The 25,940-nt window shown below is 63.1% G+C and overlaps 1 protein-coding gene across 2 annotated transcripts; it reads left to right on the forward strand.

Annotated features, from left to right (window-relative positions):
• Positions 1-18,385: 18,385 nt before the first annotated feature.
• On the forward strand, positions 18,386-25,137 carry TNFAIP8L1 (TNF alpha induced protein 8 like 1). Of its 2 annotated transcripts, none has more exons than XM_056512805.1 (2): positions 18,386-18,674; positions 23,886-25,137. In XM_056512805.1, exon 2 carries the CDS (start codon positions 23,888-23,890, stop codon positions 24,446-24,448), a length of 561 nt encoding a protein of 186 aa, XP_056368780.1. In that variant the 5' UTR covers positions 18,386-18,674; positions 23,886-23,887; the 3' UTR covers positions 24,449-25,137. The 2 variants fall into 2 exon arrangements, with proteins under 2 accessions (XP_056368780.1, XP_056368781.1); XM_056512806.1 differs by lacking the exon at positions 18,386-18,674 and adding an exon at positions 21,556-21,925.
• Positions 25,138-25,940: the final 803 nt, after the last annotated feature.

Here is a 25,940-nt window from a genome sequence, read left to right on the forward strand (position 1 = left end):
ATCTATCCATGTGTCCATCCATCCTTTGTCCATCCATGTGTCCATCCATGTGTCCATCCTTTGTCCATCCGTGTGTCCATCCATGTATCTATCCACGTGTCCATCCATCCATGTGTCCATCCTTTGTCCATCCGTGTGTCCATCCATGTATCTATCCACGTGTCCATCCATCCATGTGTCCATCCATGTGTCCATCCTTTGTCCATCCGTGTGTCCATCCATGTATCTATCCACGTGTCCATCCATCCACGTGTCCATCCATGTGTCCTTCCTTTGTCCATCCATGTGTCCATCCATCCATGTGTGTGTCCATGGGTCCATCCTTTGTCCATCCGTGTGTCCATCCCGCTCTCCCAGCCGCCCTCCGGTCCCCGCAGATCCCTGTCCCCGCTGTCCCCTCGCTGTCCCCGCAGCTGCCGCAGCCCCCCCGGACCCCCCGGTCCCCCCGCAGCTGCCGCCGGCCGTGCCGGGGCCGGCCCTTCCCGGCGCGCGGGCGCTCGGGGAGGAAGAGTGGTAATTAAGTTAATTTGCACATGCAAATCATCCGCAGTTGGAATCTGTTAATTTTATAATTCGATGTTTAATGTACATATCTGCTGTGTTTTCCCAGGCAGAAACCCAACATTTTCTGGGTGCTAATGACGGGGCCGTGCCCCGGGGTGGGGGACAGGGACCCCCGGGGGGGCAGAGGCCGGTGAGGGGCCGGGGGTCAGCCCGGTGGGAGCGGGTTCGTCCCACCGGGTGAGGCCGGTGCGCGTTTGGGTCAACCCCAAAAATGACGGAATTTGCCCCATTCTGGAGTCGGTGCGGCTCCTCCCCACCCCTCCTGCCCAGGAAATGTTTGGGATGATGGTTGTGAGCTGAGACCTGGCCGCTCGTGTCGGCTAAGCGGGGGTGGTGGCCACCGGAGCGTCCCCTCCCTGTGGGGTCACTGATGTCATCGGTGGCAGCACCCCAAAATGCAGGAGGCGCAGGCACAGCGTCCCCTCCCCCTGCCCCCTTCACCCCTGGGAGCTCTGCTGCCCCACCCCCATCCCCAAAATCCTGCTGAGGATTGGGGGGCAGAAAAACTGGGGCTGTGCCCAGGCTGGGCATCACCCCAAATACTGCCCTTAGACTGGGCATCACCCCAAATACTGCACTGAGGCTGAGCATCACCCCAATACTGCCCTGAGACTGAGCATCACCCCAATACTGCACTGAGGCTGAACATCACCCCAAATACTGCCCTGAGACTGAGCATCACCCCAATACTGCCCTGAGACTGGGCATCACCCCAAACACTGCCCTGAGACTGGGCATCACCCCAATACTGCCCTGAGGCTGAACATCACCCCAATACTGCACTGAGACTGAGCATCACCCCAAATACTGCACTGAGACTGAGCATCACCCCAATACTGCCCTGAGACTGGGCATCACCCCAAACACTGCCCTGAGACTGGGCATCACCCCAAATACTGCACTGAGACTGGACATCACCCCAATACTGCCCTGAGGCTGGACATCACCCCAAACACTGCCCTGAGACTGTGCATCACCCCAATACTGCCCTGAGGCTGGACATCACCCCAAACACTGCCCTGAGACTGGGCATCACCCCAAACACTGCACTGAGACTGGGCATCACCCCAATACTGCACTGAGTCCAAACAATACCCCAATACTGCCCTGAGGCTGAACATCACCCCAAATACTGCACTGAGGCCGAGCATCCCGGGGCTTGGGCATCGCTCCAGGGCTGAGCATCACCTCCAAGCCGAGCATCACCCCAAGGCTGAGCAGCTCCCCAGGGCCAAACACCGCCCCAAACCCAGCCCCCCAAAGCCATTCCCCCCGGAGCGGGCACTGCCCGCGGCTGAGCTGCAGCGCTGGCTGCGGCCGCCCCAGCCCGCTCCCTGTTTATCGGCAGGAGCAGCTGGGGCTTTGCATGTGCCGGATTTGTGGGTTCCCTTTGAAGCTCGCGCTGCCTCGGCGGAGATAACGCGGTTCCTGCGGCCGGGGCTCGGCAGGACGCGCTCGCCCCGATCCCGGCTGGATCCGCCTGGGAGCCCCACCAGGCAGGGAGCGGCCCCGGGGGAGCAGGCGAGGGTGATGCCACCCTTCTAATGAAAACTAATTGCCATTAATCCCGTCTCATTGTTTACCCGGGGCTGATTTAAGCACATTTCAGGCAAGACTGAGCAGTTGAACATTTCTAATGTATTTTTCTTTCTGCTTTAATGACCTTGTTCCTGCCACCCCGCTGCCATCTCGCTGCTCCGGGAGGTGACTGGTGACTTCATCGGGTTCATCCGGACGCAGAAGGACCCTCCGAGGCTGCTGGGGGGGGGTTGGGAAGGAGCTGAGCCCCCCGAGCCCCAGGGGGATTGGGCCGGTGCCGGCTGGGACAGCCCCGTGTCCCCATCAGTGTCACCCAGCCGTGGCCGTCACCTTCACCGGCCTTCCCTCCAGATGTGCCCCAAGGCCACATCCAGCTGTTTCCAGCTGTTTCCAGCCCTGCACAGCCCCCCGAGATCCCACGGCTCTGCCCTGCAGATGTGCCCCCCGTGCCCCCATTCCAGCTGTTCCCGCTGTCACCCTAGGGCCGCCATCCAGCTGTTGCCCCCAGGCTCCCAAAACAGCTGCTCCCGCTGTTTCCCCATCCAGATGTGCTCCCAGGAGCCCGGGCTGCCCCAGCCCAGCTGTTCCCCCCCCCCGTCCATGGCCCGTGCCCCCCACACCCCACCCCATCCCCGCGCCCCCCAGCCCCCCGCCCAGCCGGGGCTATTTTTATCCTCCTTTCAGCTCTCTCCTGCTCCGGTTCCATCCGGAGTCAGTGACTTTCACAACCTCCTTTATTTCAGATTTCAGTTCCCCCCTCCCTCCGGCAATGAACCAGGGCCGGGGGGGCCCAGAGAGGTGCCCCCAAATCCCTGGTGAGGGACTTTGCCTCCTCCCTGATGGAGGAGCTGCCCGCATCCCTGCTCCCTCCTCAGCTTTTCTCCTTTCTCCTCACCAGGATAAAACCCTCAACATTTCCGTATCCTACCGAGGAGGAGGAGGAGCAAAGTCAAGGCTTTTGGGTGGGCAGGGCTTTTTCCCTCTCGGGGGTCATGGTGTGGCGATGGGGGGATGCTTCATGTCCCCCCCGACCCTTTTCCTGAGCCACTCCCTCTCAGCTCGTGCCTCAGTTTCCCCCCAAACCGAGCCCCAGCCCCCCGAAGTGACCCCGTCAGCAGCCCCGCGTGGATCCCCCCCGGCAGAGCGGCTCTTCCCGGGGAAAACCCGGGCCCGGCTCCTGGCCTGGGGCCCCGGCAGCGATTGTGATTTTCCCCTCAAGCGTGGCTAACGCCGGCCCCGCAGCCCAACCAAAGCATTTCCCACCCCCCGGGGGAGCAGCACCCGCTGCAGGGACAGACCTGGGCCCGGGGGATCCCCTCCCACAGCCAGCAAGGGCATCACGAGGATTTCACCCAAAATAATGGCACAAACTGGGAGCAGGCTGCTGAACCCATCCTGCCGTTCTCTGGGATTTTTTTTTTTGCCCCCTCCAAAGCTTTTTCCAGCTTTTAGCCCAACCCTGTAGCTCTGGTTTTGTCTCTGCAAGAGGATAAACCCCCAGGAACTGGGGTTCTGCTCCTCAAAAAGATTCATTAATTCAAGGACAATTAGAGTCGGAAAAGCTGCTTTAAAAAAAAAAAAGAAGTCTCTTTATTTATGCCATTATTACAGCCACAGAGCAAAAATGATGCACTCTTGGCTTTGAAGTAGAGCAAACAAACCGCCCGAAATGGTTAAAAAACCCCAATTAAATGGTGAAAATCCTGCCCTTCCTCCCTGCCTAAGGACTGGAGTTAAGGTCAGCTCTTTCCTTCCTTAATCTGCGATTTTTTATCTGGATAGCAATTTCCCCTGGGCTGCCAGCCGGTTGGTAAACGGCCTCTTTTGTCTTTAGCCCTTCCTTTCTCCTCGGGAAAATGGAATCCGATGGTTTTTGTCGGTGTTATTTATACACCGGTGCCCGACGGATGCCACGAGCCGGTGCCGCTCCCGCCGCATCCCGGGCTGGGCCCGCTCCCGCTCCCGCTCCAGGTGTCCTGGCCCGGCTCCTGCGATGTCCCCGTCGGTCACGGCGAGCGCCGGGACACGATCCAGCCCCGCTTTGCGGCGGGGAAGTGCCAAGCGCGCACGCCGCGGGCGCCTGGCAGGCGCGGCCAGGCTCCATCGGCGTTTCCCATGGCCCAGCACGTCCCCACCCCGCCGTCCTTTGTCCCCAGAGAGGTTTCTGAGCCTCCTCCGGCCGCCAGACCCCGAGGCCGGAGCCTGCGCCCCTTCCTGGGGAAGCCTCCGGCCGCGCTGAGCCTGGGCTTTGCTCCAATCGATGCTCCAGCCTCTCTTAACACCTGGCAGGGATCGATGGACAAGGCAGGGAATTGCCCGCACCGAGGGACGCGGATAATCCCCTGGCAGGGCTCTGCCTGCGGCGCTCACCTTAACCCTGCCCGTGCCGTGGTGCGTGGATCCCGGGCAGTGCCACCCTGCGCCCACCGCCGGCTCCTCTGTCACCGCCAGCGAACAGCTCCCACAGCCACCGAGAAAACACCAAAACCCACCAACATCTCCCCCAGACCGTCCCAGCTGGTGGCACTGGGGTCATTTCCCTGAGCGCGGGGTCACCGCTGCCCCTCGCTGAGCTTCCCTTCCCGGGTCCCTTCCCAAACCCTTTCCAGATGCCCTGCCAGATCCTTTCCAGATAATTTCCAGATCCCTTCCCAGATGCCCTTCCCAGATCCCCAAGCTCCAATTCCACAGAGCAATCCAATCACTAAATGACGATTTGACACCTTAAGATCCCAAACGCGTGCGGGGCTGCTCGCGGGTCCGGGCCGGGTGCGTGTCCTCCGTGGGCTCCAGGCTGGGAACGTGGGAATTTGGGAATGTGGGGATGTGGGAATTTGGGAATGTGGGAATTTGGGAATGTGGGGATGTGGGAATTTGGGACTGTGGGAATTTGGGGATGTGGGACTGTGGGAATTTGGGGATGTGGGAATTTGGGAATCTGGGAATTTGGGAATGCCGTTCTCCCGCCCTGCCCGAGTGCCTGGAGCAGCCGAGCATCCTTCAGCCGGAGGAGCAGAGCCCTGTCACAGCTCAGCACACGCATGAGCTCATCCCGGGGGGATCCAGGACCCCGGGGGGTGACACGGCCAGGGATGCTGGGGACAGCGATATCCCAGCGAGGAGCTGGATCCCATCCTAGGGAATCGGCTTTCGAGGAAAAGCGATGTGGGGAGAGGGAAGAGGAAGCTGGAAAAGCTCCAAGATCAGCGGCACTGATACGAAACCATAAATTATCCTCCGGCTGTGCCGGCTGCGGGGACGAGCAGCCCCTCGGAGCGCCGGGGAAGCGGCACCGACCCCGGCCCCGCAGCCGCGGCCGAGCCGCTGCCATCCTTAGCGGGAGCTGCAATTTCTCATCAATCCAAAGCGAATAATTAACAGGCGCCGCGGCCGGGGCTGCTCCCCGCATCCATCACGGCCCCGCCGGCGGCGGGGTTGGTGCCCGCAGTAAATCAGCGGCACCGGGGCGGCGGGGGGGGCGTTTGTGGGGTGCAAAACCCCCGATTTCGGCAGCGGCTGGGTCGGGAGGGCTCCGGTTCCCTCCGTCCCCCTCCGGCGAGCGTTAACCAGCTCAGCTTCCCGGCATCCCCACCATCTAATTACACCGAAGATGAAGCAGGGAACGATACCTCGCCGTTAATTAATAATTCGTCACGGCTCAGAGCAGGCGGAGAGCGTGAACGCCGGGTGCTGGCGGATCAGGGCGCCCAGGTTTTGGGGTGCAGGGGGGGGCACAGGCACCCTCGGAGCCGGAACGGGAACGAGGAGCTGAAAAGCGACATTTAAATAATAAATCCCAGCTATTAAGAGAGGCTGTACCTGGGAGCGCCGGGCACCGCCGGCGGCCAGCGGGGTAATTAGACCGCGGCTGAAATGATGAAAAGATATCTGCAGGCTTTGAGGCCGAGGCTTTGAAGCTGTAAATCCTGTGAAGGCAGCATCCCCGCACGCACCCGCCGGGAGATATTTACCCGGGACCTGCTTCCCACCATCCACGTGGTGTGCAGAGCCGAGGAGGAAAAAAATCCCCCCGCCACGTGAAGATGATGAGCCCGGAGGGATATTCCCGGGTCCCCCAAACTCTGTGACCTGGGGAAGGGTAACCCCAGCACCGGGGGTGCGCTGGGCAGCAGGACGGTGGGGGGCTGTGCCAGGGCTGAGATTGCCTGTGCCGGGAGAGCCAGAGCCTCGTCCCGTGCGGTGTCGGAGCTTCTGGGGCTCAGCGAAAGGTCCCAGCGGGGGCACGGGGTGGATGAGGGGGGCCAGCACCACCGAGAGGGGGTCGGTGCTGCTGGGGGGTTCCGCCGGCCCGGCCGGGGCCGTTCCCCCAGCACAGGGAAAGGTTTGGATTTCAAACAGCCCTGTCCCAACCTGGCATCGCACACCCCCAGGGGCACACGGACACCCCTGCACGTGCCCGGGTATTCCCACACCCACCCAGGGCTCGCTCCTTGGCACAGGTGTGGCCGTGCCAGGACACCCAAAGGGATGTCACCAGGGTGCGGGGTGGCACCTGCCTCAGAGGGGCCATCCAAAAGGGAAGATGGTTGGATTCGGGCTCTCAGCTGCCCCGAACCCCTTGGCACGGGGGGCTGCGGTGCCGGGGCTGCCATCGGGATGCGGTGGCCGGACAGGCAGAGCCCAGCATGAGCGATGCGGCAGCTCGGCACAGGGGTAATTAGCAGCTTTGATTCCAGATCCTCATTAGGGGCTGGCACCCCCCGCGGTTGCGCTCGTGCAATTAGTCGCTAAGTAACACACGGATATTTATACCCCGGCTCAGAACCGGGGCCGGCACGATGCCGGCATCGGCATCGCCGGGATGCGCCGGCTGGGACCGGCCACGGCCGTCACGGGGACATTTTGGGACAAGCAGCCCGGCCTTGCAGGCCGAGGAGCTGGGATGGGGGTCCGAGAGCCGCCCCAGCGGCGGGGCAGCACCCAAGGGTGGGCACCCACAGGGACACGCGTGGCGCGGTCACCCTGGGGACGCCACATCCCTGGCACCACCGCGAGGGACCGGCAGCTCCAAGAGGCTTTTCTGTGGGGAAGATGTTTTATCTTCCCTCTCACCCCACCCTAATTAATTGTTTTAATTATGGAAATGCCACCTCCACTCGCGACTGCCATTTGCCTGCAGAAACGTTGCTAATTACGGCGAGGGAATCGCGCCGGGGCTTGTTCGCAGGAAGCTGGGAGAGGGGCTGTGAGTGGCGGGGGGGGGGACTAAAAATATATGGGAAAAAAGGAAAATAAATGAGCTCTAAGATGCAAATCCCCCTCCAGGCAGCGGAGGGAGTTTGGGGTCCCCTGTGAGAGAAGGGGTGGCCGTGTTGGGGATGTGGTTCGGATCCCCCCGCTCCTCCGGCAGCCGCTGGTGCTGAGGGAGCCGGGCCCGTTGTGGGGTCACCCAGGCAGAAACCGCTTTGGGAAGGGGGGGCTGAGCCCCGAAGTTGCCGCTGCACGGATCTGGCACCGCCGCCTCCCTCGCCGGCTTTGTCAGCAGCAGCCGGGAGCTCGCGCTGCGCTCTGCTTTTTAACAGCTTTCATGAATTTTAATGGGCAGTTGCTGCTGGATTTCTCCTCTTCCCGCTGCTTTCCCGCCCCCCGCAGCCCTTCGGGTCGCCCTTTTCCTCCTCGGGGCTGCTCCGGCTCTCGGCATCCTCCGAGCCTCCCCAAAACCTCCCCGGTGTCCCCCTTGTCGCCCCCACGGAGCGGATTTGTCCCCTCCAGCCCCCGAGTGTTCGCGGCTCGAGGCTGCCGCGGCTCTGCCCGGTGGCTCCGGGCACCCCGGTGGCTTTTCCCGAAATTCCACGGATACAAAGGCTCCGGAGACGCCACTTCAGAACCATCCGTCTTTATTAGCAGCTGGTTAACACCTCCCCGAGGGACCATAGCGGAGGGAAGCAACTTAATCACCGTCATGCAGCAAAGTGCGGGCGAGCACGTCTCTCCCGGCCGCCCCCACCCCCCGCGCGGTGGCTGCGGTGTCCTCGGCTGCTCCCACCTGGTGACAATGTCTGTCCTGCTGTCCTCCGGTCCTCTGATGATGTCTCCGCTGGCTCCGTGTGGCAGCATCGCCCCCGGGCCTGAATCTTTGTCCCTAATGGTCCCTCCAGGTTCTCCTGCTCTCTCCTGGTCCTTTGGTTCCTCCAGAGCTCCTGGTTCTCCAGCCGTGTCCCTCCCGGCCCCAAGCAATGATGATGTCCCCTGGTCGCACAGTGACATCCCCCCTGCTCCCTCCTGCTCCATGATGGGATCCCCTTTGGAACGGGGGCTGGATTCTGCCCTCTCCCCAGGGGATTTGCAGTGTGGGGCCGGGATATTGAAGGGAAAGGGTTTGGGATCTGCCAGGGAAAGGCCACGGCCCCTGAGGCCGCCTGCCCAGGCAAGGGAGACGGGGAACTGCTTGTCACCAGGGTGGTGGCACCCCCCGAGCACCCCCCGAGGTGAGGGGATATCGTGGATATGGTGGGGATGTGGATCCAGCCCAACATCCCTTGCTGTGGCTCCATCCCAGCTCCCAGCAGCTTTCCATTCCCAGCTCCTTCAGATTTGGGTCCCACTCCGAACACAAAGCGTCGCTTCGAAACGACTCGTGGTTGCCAAAGGGATCGAAATAACATTTTCTGGCGAAGATTTTGCTTTGTTTTTTGAAAACGCTGCTTAGAAATGGCTCGGTGCTGGCGGCCCCTCTCCTGCCACCGCCAAATTCCAGAGATTTTGGAGCTGATCCCACCTGGCTCCAAAATTCCTCTTATTCTGGGAGAAATTTCCCGTCTCCATCCCCCATCCTAAGAGCCAGTGTTGGACCTGGGTGAGCTTTGGGAAAGACAGAAACAAGCTTGGACTGCTGGTGGGTGTGCTTGGCTCCCTGGCCTGGGAAAAATTTGTTCCAGGAAGAGTGTGCAGGAGCAGGGGGAAGGAGAGGGAGAAGCTGCACCAATCCTGCCCAGGGCTGCTGCTGAACCGGGTCCTGCTGCCCCACAAAGAGTCTCTGCTCTCCCTTCCCTGGCCATTGAATGGCCCTGCTTGGACGAGGAGATGGTGGTGGCCATGAGGGGATGGTTGTGGCCATGAGGGGATGGTTGTGGCCATGAGGGGATGGTTGTGGCCATGAGGGGATGGTGGTGGCCATGAGGGGATGGTGGTGGCCATGGGGAGATGGTTGTGGCCATGAAGGGATGGTTGTGGCCATGAAGGGATGGTTGTGGCCATGAGGGGATGGTTGTGGCCATGAAGGGATGGTGGTGGCCATGAAGGGATGGTGGTGGCCATGGGGAGATGGTTGTGGCCATGAGGGGATGGTTGTGGCCATGAGGGGATGGTTGTGGCCATGAAGGGATGGCTGTGGCCATGGGGGGATGGCTGTGGCCATGGGGGGATGGCTGTGGCCATGAGGGGATGGTTGTGGCCATGAGGGGATGGTGGTGGCCATGGGGGGATGGTGGTGGCCATGGGGGGATGGTTGTGGCCATGAGGGGATGGTGGTTGCAGATTCCAGAACCTGATACACCCCCCAACCATCTCTCTTACCCCCATCTCCATCACCCCCGGCTCTGCCTTCATCCTCCACTCTTCATCTCCATCACTCCCAGTCCTGCTTTCATCTCCCCAGCCCTGGCCTCCGTCTCCCCCGGCTCCTCCGCCGCCGCTCCGGCCCCGCGGGTGCCACCAGCTCCCGCATCCCCACGAGGCGAGGGCGCCGGGGAGGAGCGCCGGGAAGCGGCGCGCGAAGATCAAGAGGAAAATGATCAAAGGAGGGATGTGGGTGAGCGCCGGCAACCCTGTCACCCTGGAGACGGGAAGCAAATATTTGGGCTAATGGCACTCCCGGGGAGCAGCGCTGGGCGCTTCCCATTGTCGGGTGACAATAGGGATGGGCAGCTGCCACCGAGCCGCGCTCAGCGGCGGCCAGGGGGGAATTTGGGCGATCGGCGGCTCCTGATGGGAATTGGCCGTGGGGCAGAGCTGGGGACCCGGCCGGGGGGAGGCTGAGCTGGGGGGAGGCTGAACTGGGGGGTCTCTGCTGCTCTGGCTCAGGGATGCTCTGCCCGAGGGATGCTCAGGCCGAGGCATTCTCTGGCCTGGGGAATGCTGAGCTGGGGAAATGCTCTGGCTCAGGGATGTTCTGCCCGAGGGATGCTCTGCCCCAGAGAATGTTTATCCAGGGAATGCTCTGCCCGAGGGATGCTCTGCCCCAGGGATGCTCTGCCCCAGAGAATGTTTATCCAGGGAATGCTCTGCCCCAGGGAATGCTCTGCCCCAGGGATGCTCTGCCCGAGGCATGCTCTGGCTCAGGGATGCTCTGGCTGAAGGATTCTCTGCCCGAGGGACGCTCTGCCCGAGGGATGCTCTGCCCCAGGGAATGTTCATCCAGGAAATGCTGTCAGGGCATTCCTCATTCTCGGCTGGGAATTCAGGGCTGTTGGGAGGGCACAGGGTGACCGCGCTGCCGCTGTCCCGCAGTGTCACCGTGTCAAAGGCCGGCGGCACCGCGGGCTCTGCCAGCCCTGCTCTGTCCCCCCTCCCTGAGGATCTGTGCTCCTCCTGCCCAGCCGGGAGGGAAACTGAGGCACGGAGCGCTCAGACAGGCAGCGAGTGCTGGGGAGAGGCTGCAGGAGCTGCAGACGTGTGTGTACACAAATAAACACACATTACTTTTTTAATATATCTTTTTAATAAGCTCAAGCAACTGGTTGAACACAGAGAACACTTAAAATTAAATATAGCCTCAAATATCTCCAGTTTTAACCCGATGGTGTGTTTGTAACCACATCTTTAAGACACTGGGAGAGCAGCCAGGCTACCGCCTCCCGCCCTCCTGCTTGGGGACATCGGCAGAGGCGACAACGTGGCCCTTGGTGGCCCTGGGCCAGCAGATGTGGGTCTGTTTGCCCTGGGCAAGGCAGGGTGGGCACAGCCCGGGGTCCTGGGGAGGACAGGAGGGTGGTAACAACTAAAATAATACTAAAATAATCAATAATTATAATAATGGTACTGCTAATGATGATGATAACAGCAATAATAACAATAATACTGGTTTTAAATCTTAATTTTAATAATAACAATGTGGACACTGAAAGCACTAATATCGTTAATAATATTATTATTAACGCTGGTAATTCCCGGGCAGGCAAAGGGCTCTTGCCCCGTGTCCCACAGCACAGCACCTGACGTGCCGCCCGCCGCCGCTTCCAGGAGCACGATGGAATTGGAGTGACACGGAGGAAAATCAATCTGAATGAATGAGGTCACCTGCCTCATAAATAATTCATCAAAGGCGCGTGGTAACACACCTCGGGCCGAGAGCCGCGGGGGCAGCGGGGGCGAGGCACGGCCCGGATGGTGCTGGGACAGGGATGGGGACAGGGATGGGGACAGGGATGGGTGCAGGGACAGGGATGGGGACAGGGATGGGGACAGGGATGGGTGCTGGGACAGGGATGGGGACAGGAATGGGGACAGGGATGGGTGCTTGGGACAGCGATGGGGACAGGGATGGGGACAGGGATTTGTGCTGGAGACAGAGACGGGGACAGGGATGGGTGCTGGGACAGGGATGGGGACAGGGACAGGGATGGGGACAGGGATGGGTGCTGGGACAGGGACAGGGATGGGGACAGGGATGGGTGCTGGGTCCTGGTCCGGCCCAGCCATGCACAGCACACAGGACGGTGCCCAGCCGCAGCAAGGCTCAGGGTGGGGGTGGCACAGCGTCCCGGGGTGCTGGTGCCACTCTTGGTGCCCTGGGGGGACAGTTCAGCACAGCCAGGGCTGGGTCTGGAGCGTGGCAGGACCCCCATCCCTGAGAAGAAGCCACGAGGTCCCTTGGCAGCCCCCCCGGCCCAGAGGTGCCCCCCAGCACCCAGCTGCTGCCACCAGCTGCCCCGGGGTGGTGGCAAAGGGGCTTTTGTGCCCCGGGAGCAGCGGGCAGGTGCTGGAGGTGCGGGCAGGAAGGGCAGCAGGCGCAGGGATTACAGCGGGAAGAAAGCGCTGCAGTGTGAGCGCGGCAAATGTTTTAATTCCCTCCAACTCCCCGGCCCTGGACTCGCCCCGGGGTCATCAACCCTCCCCAGGCGCGCAGGGCTCTTCCCAGCCTCCCTCCTTGGAGCTGTTTTGGAGGAAGGCGAGCAAAGGAGCCCAAAATGTTGGAAAAGAACATCTTGAAGCCCTTCTGCCATCTGTTGTGCTTTCAGCGCAATTAAGCAGGCAGCAGCCGTGCCAGGCAGCGGGAGCATCCCTGCCTGCAGCAGCCGTCCTCCTGCCAGGCCTGGGAATCCACCCGCGGGGCTGCGGTGGCTTTGCGGGTGCCCAGGGCAGCTGGCTGGCAGCTGGGAGCGGGCACAGATGTCCGGGCTGCGATTCCTTGGCAGGTGTCTGGAGGAGGCAGCTCCACCCTCCCGGGTGGCCAGGGCGGGTGCCAGCCCAGCTGTCCCTCCCGGGGGTCACCGGGGTGCTCTGGGCCATCAGGGGTCATTGCAGGGTGCGGGGGGGCTGGAGGGGACAGTGACACTCTGACTGGGCTGCGGCACCCCAAAACCTCCCCTCCCGCCAGACCCGGGGCCTCCTGTGGTGTCACCACATCACCCCAAACCACAGCGAGCTGCCCCAGGCGGGGTCAGAGCTGGGCTGAGACCGGGCCGGCACCGCAGAGCCCCGAGCCCTCCCCCAGCGGCAGAGCCGGGGCTGGGATCGCTCCCCGGGTTGGGATCACTCCCCGGGCTGGGATCGCTCCCCGGGCAGGGATCACTCCCCGGGCTGGGATCACTCCCCGAGCTGGGATCGCTCCCCGGGTTGGGATCGCTCCCCGGGCTTGTCACCGCTCCCCGAGCTTGTCACCGCTCCCCGAGCTTGTCACCGCTCCCCGGAGCCGCCGCCGCCGTTGGCTCTGCCGGCAACGCTGGTTTATCCCCTTGATCTTGTCGGGAGCCGGGAAGCAAGGGAAGCATCCCCAGGGAGCCGCCGTCACACGCTCCGAGCTTTAATTAGGGCTGGGAAATCGCCGCCGACAGCCGCGCGGGGAAGCGAACCCGGCACGGATTAGGGCCCAAATTAAATGGTGTGCGGCGAAACCGGGAGCAGAACGCTCGGAGCGCAGCTCGCGGCGGCGCCGGGGCGGGGAGCGGGGGTGGGGGAGCGGCCCCTGCCCGCGGGCACCTCGGCAGATGGCACCGACACGCGGGGAAATGCGGGATGGAGCCGGCGGCGGCAGCAGCTGCGGCGAGAAGAGCGCAGAGCCGGCTCAGATGGGGGTGGAGGAGCCTCCCCAGCCCCCTGCGCCCCTCCCCAGCCCGCAGAACCCGCTGGGACCCCCGGCTGGTGGGGACAGTGGCGACAAGGTCACACGTGTGGCCTGAGCTGCTCTCCCGCGGGTACCGTCCCCACGGCAGGGACAGGGACAGGGACACAGGGCTGGGGACACGTGTGGCGCTGGTGACAGGCGTGTCACCTCCCCCGCGTGGCCCAGATGGCACGGAGGCACGGCACAGACGGGTGCCCACCCACCGGCCGCCCGTCCTGCGGTGCCAGGGCGATTCCTGGGACGCCACCCACCAGATTTGGGGTGAAACCTTGCAGGGTTTGGGTCAGGTGTGCCGAGTGCCCGCGGGGATGGCATCCATCCCTCTCCAGCCGGATGCCCTGGGCCAGCGTGGGTGCCCTGGCACGGCCGGTACCAGCTCGGTGCCACTGTCACGATACTCGGCTGTGTCAGCATCAACCACCAGCTCCCAGCCCGGCCGAGGATTAACCAGCCAGCTCTGCTGCTAATTAATAATCCACTTGATTAAGAGTTGTCAGTCAATATGTCACCAGCACAAGGACAGGCTCAGCCACCATGAGCTGGGGACGTCAAACCACGGGGCCACTATGGCCACCGTCACCGTCCTCCTCCCCTTCCTGCTCTGCTCCTGCTCCTGCTCCTGCTCCTGCTCTTCTCCTCTTCCTCCTCCTCCAGCAGTCCCGTCACAGCGCGCTCCGGCCCCTCTCTCTGCCCCCTATTAATTGCCACCTGATGATGTCACGAATCACCCTGATGATGTCACCACTATCCTGTCTGTCCCCTCGCCCATCCGCGCTGCCATCACCCAGCAGGCTGGGGGTCCCTTTGTCCCACAAGGTGACACAAAGACCCCCTCTGATGATGTCATTTGTCACTCGGGCTCCTGGTGATGTCACCCCCACCCCAGGCTCCCTCTCAGCAGCTTGGATGGAATTTGGCCGCGAGGGATCCTGAAGCCTTGGGGTGCAGCAGGACACCCCCAAAATGAGGGGGTCAGCCAGATCCATCCCTGGTGTTAAGGGCATCGCCCCCACTGCCCCCAGCAGTGACACCAGGATGTCACATCCAGCAGAGCTGCTTTGGGGGGGCTCCCCTTCCCTCCATCCCGAACCCCCGGCGCTGAGCAGAGCACGGGGGGCAGGCGGGGGGCACGGTGTCCCCCAGGGCAGTTTTATCAGATGGAGAGTGAAGCAGGGAGCAGAAACAGCATCCTCTGAGCGGGAACAGAAGCAATTAGCTAATTGCAGCGGTGGGCGCCCGCCCCGGCCCCCCCGAGCGGCTCCGAGCGCCGCAGCCGCAGCACTTTGTGCTTAACCTACATTCGCTTTTGTCCCGGGCCGAGCGCGCCCGCGGCTCTGCGCTGGGCTCGGCTCGCTCAGGGTCCCTCCCAGCAGCCCCCAGCCCCGAATTCAGCAGCCAGGGCTCAGCTGAGCCTGGGTAAGTGGGTCACACCCAGGCACGGCAGTGTCCCCAAGAGAGGGATGGAGGTTCGTGTCCTCCCAGGGAGGGAAATCACAGAAATCTCTTCCCCAGGGTGCGTCTCGGCCCTGGAGCATCCTCTGCATCCCTTCCCTGGGGACGGGAGCGCTCGCAGCCTCTCGCACCGCCTGACAGCTTCGATCGAGCTTTAATTAACTAACGAGCGGTCCCCGCTCTGGGAGCAAACACACGGAGGGAGAAGGGGCCCGATCCAGCTGTGACACCAGCGGGGAGGGTGGCGGTGGCAGGGGATTACTCAGGAATGTGGCGCTGGGGACCCGCGAGTGCCCTTTGTCCTGAGGGAGGTTCAGGAGCGCAGTTTGGATACAATTCCGGGATTCAGGACTCACAGCCTGTCCCCACGGCTCCAGGACAGTCCCCTGGTCTCACCAGCGGCCTCTTGGTACTGCCAGAACCCCTAAATGACACTTCCATCGTCCCCTTCCTTTCACCAACGGCAACTAAAAATCCTGGAGCATCACTGGGATAATGGTCAGGAGAGTGTGCCCTGCTCGCGGTTCTCCTCTGGAGTTGGTGCCTGCCAGGAGGGATTTTTTTTTTCTTTCTTTTTTTTTTTTTTTTTTTTTTTTTTAACTGGGATAGATTTTTCCGCCTCGGCTGCCAGCGGGGTGGCTCGGCCCGGGGAAGGGGCCGAGGGAGCGCAGCCGGCGCCGGTGACGCGGCAAGAAGGGGCCATTGTGGCCAGGCACAGCTGCGCGGCGCGGGCAGGGAGCAGTGGGAATGCAAAGTGCTGCAGAGGGAAGGGCTTGCGGGATCCACCGCCCCGCCACGGGGGTTCCCCCACCCCGCACGTGCCCCGGTGACAATGGTGGCTTTATGGGCAGCGACGCCACCCCCTGTCCCAGGAGCTGCCGGGGTCTGGCATGTGCCATCGTGGGGACAGGTGGGTGTTGGGGACAGCCTGCCCCCATCCTGCCCCCATCCTGTCCCCATCCTGTCCCCTGCACGCCCACCGGCTCAGCCAAACGAGGCGCTGGGTCCTCTCGGAGCAGGAACCTGCCCTGGAGGCTGATGGACCCTGCGGGGTCCTGGCAGGGCGACCCCGAGGACAGACGGGAGGACAGAGAGCGGCTCCGTGCCCTCCCCTTCCCCCCGACCCGGCGGGCAGCGGATCCACTTTCGCTCCTGAACTCTCCTGAATTATTCAGGCGCTGCCTCCCTGGGGATGCTCCCCCCGCCCAGGGAGCCCCCGCGCCCCCCGAGGGGAGCAGCCGGGACTGGCGCGGCCGGAGCTGCGGTTCCTGCCCGGGGGGAGGACGGGGATGAGCCGTGCGCCTCCCCGAGCGCGGGCGGTGCTCAGCGGGCAGGAGAGGAGCGCTGCAAAGCCCCATTTCATTTCCCTGAAAGGAGAGGAGGGCCGGGGGTGGGGGGGGGGAGGTCGCTCGGAGCTGGCCCAGATCCTGCTGCTTCTCTTTTTTATTCCCTGTTTTCATGCGGCGCCAGCTCCCATCCCCTCTGATCCATCAGCAGTGGCTGCTCCATCCCTCGGCAGAGCGGTGACACGGGTTTGTGGGGGCCGAGCAGCCCCAGCCGGGCTGGAGTGAGGCGCAGAGCCCTGCAAGGCGTGGGGACATCCCCGAGGCTCTTCCTGAGTCGGGAATTGTGGGATCCGGCTGTTGGGCAGCCGGAGTGCCCTGGGGGGAGCAGGGTGCTGCCCGCCCCATCCCGTCACCCTCAAAAACATCTCCAAAACCTCCTGAGCGAGGGGAAGGAGCTGCGGGGATGTGCCGGCGATGGGGACGGGGGATGGCGGCCACGGGGCCGGAGGGTGATTGATGCCGGAGGGTTGGTGCCACAACTGTTCTAAGGGCTGAGGCAGCAGCTCCGGCACGGCTGGGACCAGAGCGGACCCCCGGGATATCGGGAGCGGGGGCGATGCCCCGGGGGTTCGGGCACTGCCGTGGGGCGGGGGCAGCAGGGCCGGGGGCTGGCGAGGATCTGGGGTTCGCTTCCCAGGCGTTGAGTGGCACCAAGACTCAAGTCAAGGCTCCCGTTAATCCAGATTTTAATCCGCTCTAAATCCCATTTTTTAAACTGTTTAATGCCACCTTTGGGAATTAGGATCCCGTGCCGCCGCTCCTTCCCGCTGAGCCGGGAGGAGGAAGAGGAAGGAAGGAAGGATGCTCCGACACTCCCGATGCTGGGGAGCTCAGAAGCTGTGGGGTGTCGGGGGGTCCCCAGCACCGGGATGAGCTGACAGCCACGACCCCCGAGCCTCAACATTCCCGCACACGCTGCTCTCGGGAGCCCCCCCCGCGCCTCCCGCTCTCCCCACGCGTGTCACATCCCCTCGTGCAGAGCAGGGGGAGCTGCGCGGGACCCGCGCTCAGCCCGGTCCGGCAGCGCCCTCCTCAGCTCCTGCTCATCAGCGCCGCCCGCCCGGCGTCCCGCGCCGCTCCACGCGTGATCCTCTCACACAGTGTCCCCGTCACCCACTTAGAGTGTCCCCGTCAGCCAGCAGTGTCCCCATCACCCTCTCGTGTCCCCGTGACCCACCGGTGTCCCCGTCACCCTCCGCTGTCCATGCCACCCATCGGTGCCTGGTCACCCACCGATGTCCCCAATCACCCACCTATGTCCCCATCACCCGCCCATGTCCCTGTCACCCCCCGGTGTCCCCGTCACTCACTCGTGTCCCCAACCACCCACCCGTGTCCCCAGTCACCCACCTATGTCCCCATCACCCACGGGTGTTCCCGCCAGCCATCGGTGTCCCGGTCACCCTCTCGTATCCCCTTCACCCTCTCTTGTCCCCGTCACCCGCCCGTGTCCCCAATGACCCGCCCGTGTGCCCGTCCCGCCCCGTGCAGCCCGGGGGGCTCCGTGCCCGCCCCACGCGCGCGGGACCCCCGGGGACGCGCCCGCCCCGCCCCCGCCCCGTGCGCGCGCTCCCATTGGCTGCTTCGTAGCAAGCCCCGCGCCGCCATTGGCTGCAGCCGCCCCCGGCCCCGCCCCCGGCCCCGCCCCCGCTGCTCCCGGCCCCGCGCGGGACTTGGAGCGGCCGCGGGCGGGAGGGCCCGACCCGCCGGGAACCGGCACCGGAACCGAGCACTGAGAGCCGGGAACCGGCACCGGAACCGAGCACTGAGAGCCGGGAACCGGCACCGGGAACCGGACACTGAGAGCCGGGAATCGGCACCTGGAACCGGCACCGAACTGGCACCGGAACCGGGCACCGAGAGCCGGGAACCGGCACCGGGAACCGCCTACTGATAGCCAGGAACCGGCACCGAACCTGGACCGGACACCGAGAGCCGGGAACCGGCACCTGGAACCGTCAAAGGGAACCGGGCACTGAGAGCCAGGAACCGGCACCGGGAACTGGCACCGAGAGCCGGGAACCGGCACCGGGAACCGGGCACTGAGAGCCGGGAACCGGCACCGGAACCGGGTATCGGGAACTGGACACAGAGTCGAGAATCGGCACCAGGAACCGGCACCGGAACCAGGCACTGAGAGCCAGGGACCGGCACCGGGAACGGAGCACTGAGAGCCGGGAACCGGCACCGGGAACGGAGCACTGAGAGCCAGGGACCGGGAACCGGGCATCGGACACCGGGACTGGCACTGGGCATCGAAGACCTAACACCGGACATCGGACCGAACACCGGACATCGGACCGGGCTCCGGTAGCGGCTGCGGGGCCCCGCGGGGCGGGGAGAGGCGCCGGGGGAAGCGGGACCCTCCGCCGGCCCCGCCCCGCCCCGCCCCGTCCCGCCCCGTCCCGCCGGGGGCACCGGAGCAGCCCCGGCCCCGGTCCCAGCCGTCTCCCCGAGGCAGGCTGCAGGTAAGGCCCGGTTTCCCCGGTACCTCCCAGCTCCTCCCGGTTCCCCCGGTTCCTCCCATCTTCCCCGGTCCGTGGGGGCGGGGGCGTGCTCGGTACCGGCCCGTTCCGTGCTTGTGCTGCGGGACGAAACCTCTCGTTCCCCATCCCGGGAATCACCCGTGTGTGTCCCCCGACCCCGGTGTCACCGACGGCCCCACGCAGCCCCCGGGAAAGGAGGGATTGGGAGCCGCGCGGGGCGGGAGCTGCGGGCGGGCAGGGCCCGGAGCTGCTCCCGGCAGCCCCTGGATGTGCCTCAGCCTCCCCAGGTGGGTAAAACACGGGAAAGGGCGATTCCCCCCAAATTCAGGGGAAATGCGATGGGGCTGGAAAGAGCATGGCCCCGGTGGGTGCTGGATAACGGGAGCTGGGAGGAGGCACCGGAGGCGCTCCCGTGGGGCTGTCACGGCCCCACGTGCGGGGCAGGCCCGGTGCCCCATGGCAGCACTTGGCTCCCAGCATCGCCCGTCCCTCCTCCCAGCCCTGCGCCGCAGAGGATGAAATTCCTCGATTCCTGGAAAGACAAATCCCTGTGGGGAGGTCAGATCCCTCCGGGGAAGCAGCTGGGTGTAAAACCTCCAACTCTGACTAATCTTCCCCTGGAGGGGGAGGGTTTGGGGCCGTTTTGGGCCATCCTTCGCTGACCTCAGGCCCAGTATTGGGTCCGAACTGTCCCGTGGAGTTTTCCTCCCTCCCGGAGCACTTTGTCCTCCCGCTCCCGCGGCAGGAAGCGTGTGATGCGCCCTGGCCCCGCCGCAGCCGGACAGACGGACGGATGGTGGTTTGGCCTCAGTTTCCCCTCTCCCAGCCTCTGTTTTCTACTTCCCCATAAGTCTCCGTCTGCTCCGAGCGAAGGAGAAAGGAAGTTGCTGCCAGAGAGAGCAGCTTGATGGCAGCTGGAGAAAGAAAAGAAGGAAATGGAAGGCGAGACAGATGCTCCAAAATAATCCCCCCTTCCTCCTTCTCCTCCTCTCTGTAAAATAACCCCCTTCCTCCTCCTCTTCCTCTGCCTTTTCTCCATAAAATCCCCCTTTCTTCCTTGTCCTCCTCTTCCTCCTCCTCTCCATAAAATAACCGCCCTTCCTCCTCCTCTTCCTCCTCCTTCTCTCCTTAAAATAACCTCAATTCCTCCTCCTCCTCCTCCTCCTCCTCTCCAATTTTGCAGCTGCCTCCCCCGTGGAGCACAGTAATCCAAGGGGAATTCCTTGGTGCCACACCGGATCCCCAGATGAGCCCCCAGGTTCCCCGTGCCCTGTGCTGAGCCCCCCTCGATGGGATCGCGGATCCCATTCCCACGGGAAGCTCTGCCGGGGATTCCCCGCCCGTGCCCGGGGCTGGCACGGCCGGAGCCCCTCGGAAGAGCCGCTCGGCTCCGTGCTCAGACACGTCGGAGCTGCCGGGGCGGATCAGCATACCCAGGCAAAACCAAAATCCGTCTCCTCGCCGTGGGTGCATCCGCAGCCCCAGCGAGGGCACCTGCGGGAAGGAGATTTTGGGGTGGGGGAGCTCAGATGGCGGTGCCAGGGGACAGAGGTGGGGAGCGTGGCACCGGGAGCGAGCAGGGCGAGGCAGAACCCGCCGGTGCCCCGCAGCTCCCCCGCTCCCTCCGCAGCCGCCACGGCCGCGGCTTCACCCCAAGGAAGGAGCTTTTCCTCGGGCCAGGTGTTTGCTCAGCGGCTTCTCCCTGGCCTCGCCCCGCTGGGCACACACGCGCATCTCCGGCTGCTCTTTGCACCCATGGCAACCCGCGAGGGCCGGCACGCGTCCTTCCTCCCGCTCCTCTTCCTCCCGCTCCTCCTCCCCGGCTCTCCCGGCGCTGGTAACGGGGCCCTGGGAGATGCGGGGTCACGGCGGGGAGGGGGGACGGGCTGGGGCTCTCCGGTTACTGCCCTGCGCTCCTGTAATCCAGGAGGGTTTAATTAATTTATAGGGGTTGGAGCGCGGGGAAAGCGATGCCGAGGGATGGAGAGCAGAGCAGGGGATCCCATCCACACGCTCGGCATTTACCCACGGGTTCTGGGACACCGGGAATGCTGCGGTGCAGAGCAAGGGGCTTCCCAAAGCAGGGGGAGGGAGCAGCGTGCGGGATGGAGGGAAGTCCAGGGAGACCGCGGCTATTCGATGTTTATCCTGTCGGGAAACGATGTTTCCGTGTTGGAGGAAACTTGTAGCAGGACAATCCAAGTTACTGTGGCCGCGGAGGGAAGGTGGAGGAGGGAGAGGAGGAGGAAGAGGAGGCAGAGGCGCCTCTGCTCTGAGCTGGAGCTTTGTGGAGCCTCCCCCTCTGCGCTGCTCCATGAATTATTTAAGTGCTTTTCCTTTCCTGCATAAAATATTCACCCGCTGCCAGGGGAACTGGGGGGCCGAGCCCACGGAGCCGCTGGTGGAACCAGGTGAAAGGGACAGGCAGGGAGAGGGGTCTTTGGGGCAGGTAAAAATGGTAACTGGGATGTTGTCACTGCGGGTTCGGTCCCTCTTCATAAAGGAGCTCTGGACGCTGCTCACTTGGCAGCTCTGCCGTGGTGCCACCCGTGCCAGGTGACCACAGGGTGACAGGGTCTTGTCTTCCCCCCTCAGTCAGGAGCTTTCATTGATGTTTGTGGCCCCGGTGGTGTGGGAGCGGTTTTTTGGGGAGATCCGGGTGTTGGGTGAGGTGCAAACCCAGTGGGGCGAACGCGAAACCAGAGATGGGCACAGCACGTGTCTGTCCCCTCTGTGTCCTCATCCCGGACCCCCAGCCCTCACACCGCTGCTCAGGGCTGCAAGACTCCCCAAAAACCTCCAAGATGGGTGCAGACCTCCAAGGAAGGGCTGTACCTGTCCCCAAAGCCGCAGCCCTGCCGCGCTTTCCGGGGCAGGGAGGAACTCTGTGACAGCGGCGCTGGGCTGCTCCGTTTCGGAAGGAGAAGAAGCTGTTTTTTTAGGGCGTTTTCATTAAAAAGAAGAAGGGGGTGGGGGGGAGCCCAAGCCCTGAGCTGGGCTGGAAACTTCAGCGACAGGAAGGAAGCGAAGTGGGTTATTTCGGGCTCCAGTTGGCTGCTCGGGGCAAAGCTCGACTCCTCTGCGCGCTGATAGCAGCCCCTCGTGAACAATGGGGTCGTGGGGCCCTTCCCGGCAGGAAAACGGCTCGTTCCGGTGAAATCTGCCGCTGCTGCTGAGTCAGCAGGTCCTGCTGGGCCGGGCGGGCTGTGGAGGGTCCGGGGGAGCCAAAGGAGGTGAGCCTGGGTTTCCTTGGGGCTCGCAGGGAGCAGCTGTAAAACCGTCCCCGGGCACTGGAGAGGGAGCTGGTGGCATTTTTGGGGTCCCATACCCACCTAGACCGTTTTGGGGTCCCTAGACCCCTCCCCAATAATGCTTCGTGCCTCAGGTTCCCCCCGGAGCGATGCTCAGGCAGGGGAGGGCAGTGAGCAGCCGGGAGTTCTTTGGTGCAGGGAGCAGAGGGTTGATCCATTTTTCCTGCTGGCATTTGGGAGCCGTGGGCAGCTCGCAGGACTTGGCACTTCCTATTTTTCATGTGCTCTGGAGGCGGAGTCTGCACTCGCTCTCTGTCTGTGGTCACCCAAGGCAGAGCCGGGGTGTGGGAATTCCTATTTATCCAGGCACCGTTCCCAGGGCACCCCGCAGCCCCGCAGGGGGAAATTCCAGGCTGTCAACACCACGGCGAAGCCCTGCTCCTTCCGGGCGGGATGCCTGGCACGGCTGAAGGGAGAGCCTCCCCTCCAGCCCGGCCGGAGCTGCTCTGCCCATCCTGCCCTTCCCTCCCTGCGGGCTCGGCTCCTCCTGGGTGCGGCCAAGGGAATCCCATGAGCCCGACCCGGGAGCCGCTGTCACCAGGCTCTGCGGTGTCATTTTTTGTTTTATTAAGTCTGAGAGCCTCAGCTCAAGGCTCAGACTGACAAAAATCAGTGTTTTGCCATTGTAAGAAACGCTTCCAAACCTCCGTGTTTTTCCTGAGGGCTGTGAATAACCCTGCAGGCTCCATTACTGCCCCCGGAATTCTCATCCCCACGGAGCCCTGGCTGCCCCCGGGTTTGGGAGATGCTCAGGGAGTTGGGGCTCAGCACCTTCCACTGTCCCAGGTTGCTCCAAGCCCTGTCCAGCCTGGCCTTGGATGTTCCAAGAGATCCAGGGGCAGCCACAGCTGCTCTGGGCACTCTGTGCCAGGATAGAATTCCTTCCTGACATCAAATCTAAACCTGCTCCCTATCCAAGAGTAATTTACCCCCATCCATCCTCACACAATCAGCATCCCTCAGCTGAAATATCTCCTGGATGATCCCCTCCCCTCCTGCTCTGCCAGGCTGCCCGTGCCCTGTGCAGGCTCCTGCAGCAGCAGCTCCCAGCTCTGCCCATCCATCCCCTTCTCTCCTGCTGTTCTCCCTCCCTGTGATTTGTGGCTCTGCGGTTTCCCAGGCCAGAATGCATCTCCAGGCTCGGGTTTTAATCGTTCTCAGCAGGGTTTAAAGCCGTGCTCTGCCCCAGGTGATGGATTTGGTCCCGCCGGGATGTGGGAGCTGGGCTCTGGGTGAGGTTCCTGTCTGGGTGAGTTATTCACTCTGCAGGAGGCTGGGGCAGCAGCAGAACAAGCCCGAGCTTGTGTGGGTGTTGCAGGGTGAGCAGTGCCAGGGAAAAGGGCTCCCACGCCGGCGCTGGGTGCTGCAAACCGGCTGTGCCGGGCCAGCACCGCTGGATGTGGCACACGGCATCGGGGTGACTCAGCTGCCACCTGGGCTGTCCCCAGCTCACCCCGCAGGAAGTGAGTCAGGTTTTAAGGAAGGAAAAATGTTGAAAGGATGGGGCGAGAGTCCTGTAGCGTCGGGCACAGGAGGGACACCGGGATGGAGGGACACGGGCGGTGCTCAGGTAGGGACACATCGCTCGCTGTGAGCTCTCCACAGAGTTTTGGGGACACCCTGTAACTGATCCCACCAAGCAAACCTGGGGGGTGAGCTCAGCTCTCACCCGGCACCCAGGAGCTCCCTCAGTCTCGCCATTGCCTGGAGATTCTCTTTGTCCTGCCAAAAACCTGCATGGGGAGGTGAGGAGCCACAGAATGCTGGGATGGTTTGGGTGGGAAGGGACCTTAAAGCTCCGGACAGGGACACTCCACCAGGCAGGTGAGACGGGGATGGATGCAGAGCAGGGACTGATCCCCGTGTGCCCCTTCCCCCGCAGAGATGGACACCTTCAGCACCAAGAACTTGGCCCTGCAGGCCCAGAAGAAGCTGCTGAGCAAAATGGCCACCAAGAGCATCGCCAACGCCTTCATCGACGACACCAGCAGCGAGATCCTGGACGAGCTGTACCGGGCCACCAAGGAGTACACGCACAACCGCAAAGAGGCGCAGAAGATCATCAAAAACCTCATCAAGATCGTGATGAAGCTGGGGGTGCTGTACCGCAACGGGCAGTTCAGCCCCGAGGAGCTGCTGCTCATGGAGCGCTTCCGCAAGAAGGTGCACACGCTGGCCATGACGGCCGTCAGCTTCCACCAGATCGACTTCACCTTCGACCGGCGGGTCATGGCGGGCGTGCTGACCGAGTGCCGGGACCTGCTGCACCAGGCGGTCAACGGGCACCTGACGGCCAAGTCGCACTCGCGCATCAACCACGTCTTCAACCACTTTGCGGACTGCGAGTTCCTGGCGGCGCTGTACGGCCCGGCCGAGCCCTACCGCACCCACCTGCGCCGCATCTGCGACGGCGTCAGCAAGATGCTGGAGGAGGAGAACATCTGAGCGGGCCCGGGGGCTCCGTGCGCTCTGACCCGCCCTCCCCTCTCCCCCTCTCAGTGCTCACCCCGCTCTCCTCCTTCCTCCGAGGGGCTGAGACTTTGTCTGCCCCTTGCCCAGGGTCTGTGAACCCTCCCTGTGCTCCCCAGGGGATCCCGGCCCCTCTGTACGGTTTGATTTCCTTTGCCCACCAAGTGCCTTTAGCTCAGAGTCCAAGGGTTTGGACTCTTTGCCTTGAACTCTGTTGTAACCTCTGGGGGGAAACTGAACCAAAGACTTGCAGAGTGAAGCAGCTCTGAGGTGTCTCTGAGCAGCTGGGACGTTTTTGGGGTGAAAGTTCTGAGATTCTCCAGTCTGTGGATTTTTCCCAGCAGCTCCACAACGTGGTGGGAGCAAATCCTGGTCCAGACTTGTGCTGCCTCAGGCAGGAAGGTGCTGCTGCATGGGTTTGGTGTCCTCAAAGACAAGTCCTGAGACCAGGGGGATCCCTCCTCCCCTGGACCCCAGGAACACCCAACTCCCCCCAGCCTGCAGCAGTGCTGCCTCCTGGCCCTCCAGCACTGTCCTTGGTGGGGATCCAAAGCTCCCCTGGAATTTCACCCTTTTCCCTGCCCCTGACTGAGTGATGTTCGTTTTTTAGCAAACTCTGTAGCCCTGATGAGTTACTGAAATAAACTCACCTGTGTGGCCTGGGAGCTCCGTGAGGTTGTTCCAGCAGTGGTGACAGTGACAGAATGAGCCCTGGGGACAGCTGGGTTTGCTGTGCCCCAGGTGCTGGTGGCTCTCTGTGACCTGGGGTTTGTGCTCTCTGTCCCCTGCATTCTGCTTGTCCCTGCTCAATCCTGGATTTGCATGGACAAGGGGAAATGGCTTCCCTCTGGCAGAGGGCAGGGATGGGATGTTGGGAAGGAATTGTTCCCTGGGAGGGTGGGAGGCCCCAGCACAGGGTGCCCCATCCCTGGAGTGTCCAAGGCCAGGCTGGACACTGGGGGTTGCAGCAACCTGGGGCAGTGGAGGGTGTCCCTGCCCAGGCAAAGGTGGGGCTGGATGAGCCCCAACCATTCCAGGATTTTGTGAGACCTTGCTCCCAGCAGACACCCCCCGTGCTCCTCTGCACCCCAGATCCCCTCCCTGCCCAGAGGGGCCCAAAGCAGAGCTCTGGGGGCAGGGGGTGCTCTGGGAGCAGGGGGTGCTCTGGGAGCAGGGGGTGCTCTGGCAGGGATGCTCCAGCTGCTCCCAGCACACTGAGCTCAGCCCTGAGCTCTGGAAATTGCCCTTTTAGCATCCAGGACACCACAGAGTCTCCCCTGGCTTTATCTCTGTGACCTTCCTGTGCCTCCTGTTCCCTGGATGGCTCTGGGCTGCTCCTGCTCTGCTCCCTCCCCACCCCTGCACTGATGTGGAGGATGAAAGGAAATAAAAGGCACAAAGGCTCTGCCTCTGCCATTTCAGGGTCACTGTGTGACACAGCCTGGGGTGGGCAAAGCCCAGGCACAAG

Source organism: Oenanthe melanoleuca, chromosome 28, assembly GCF_029582105.1.
Source record: "Oenanthe melanoleuca isolate GR-GAL-2019-014 chromosome 28, OMel1.0, whole genome shotgun sequence".
Lineage (NCBI taxonomy): Eukaryota > Metazoa > Chordata > Aves > Passeriformes > Muscicapidae > Oenanthe > Oenanthe melanoleuca.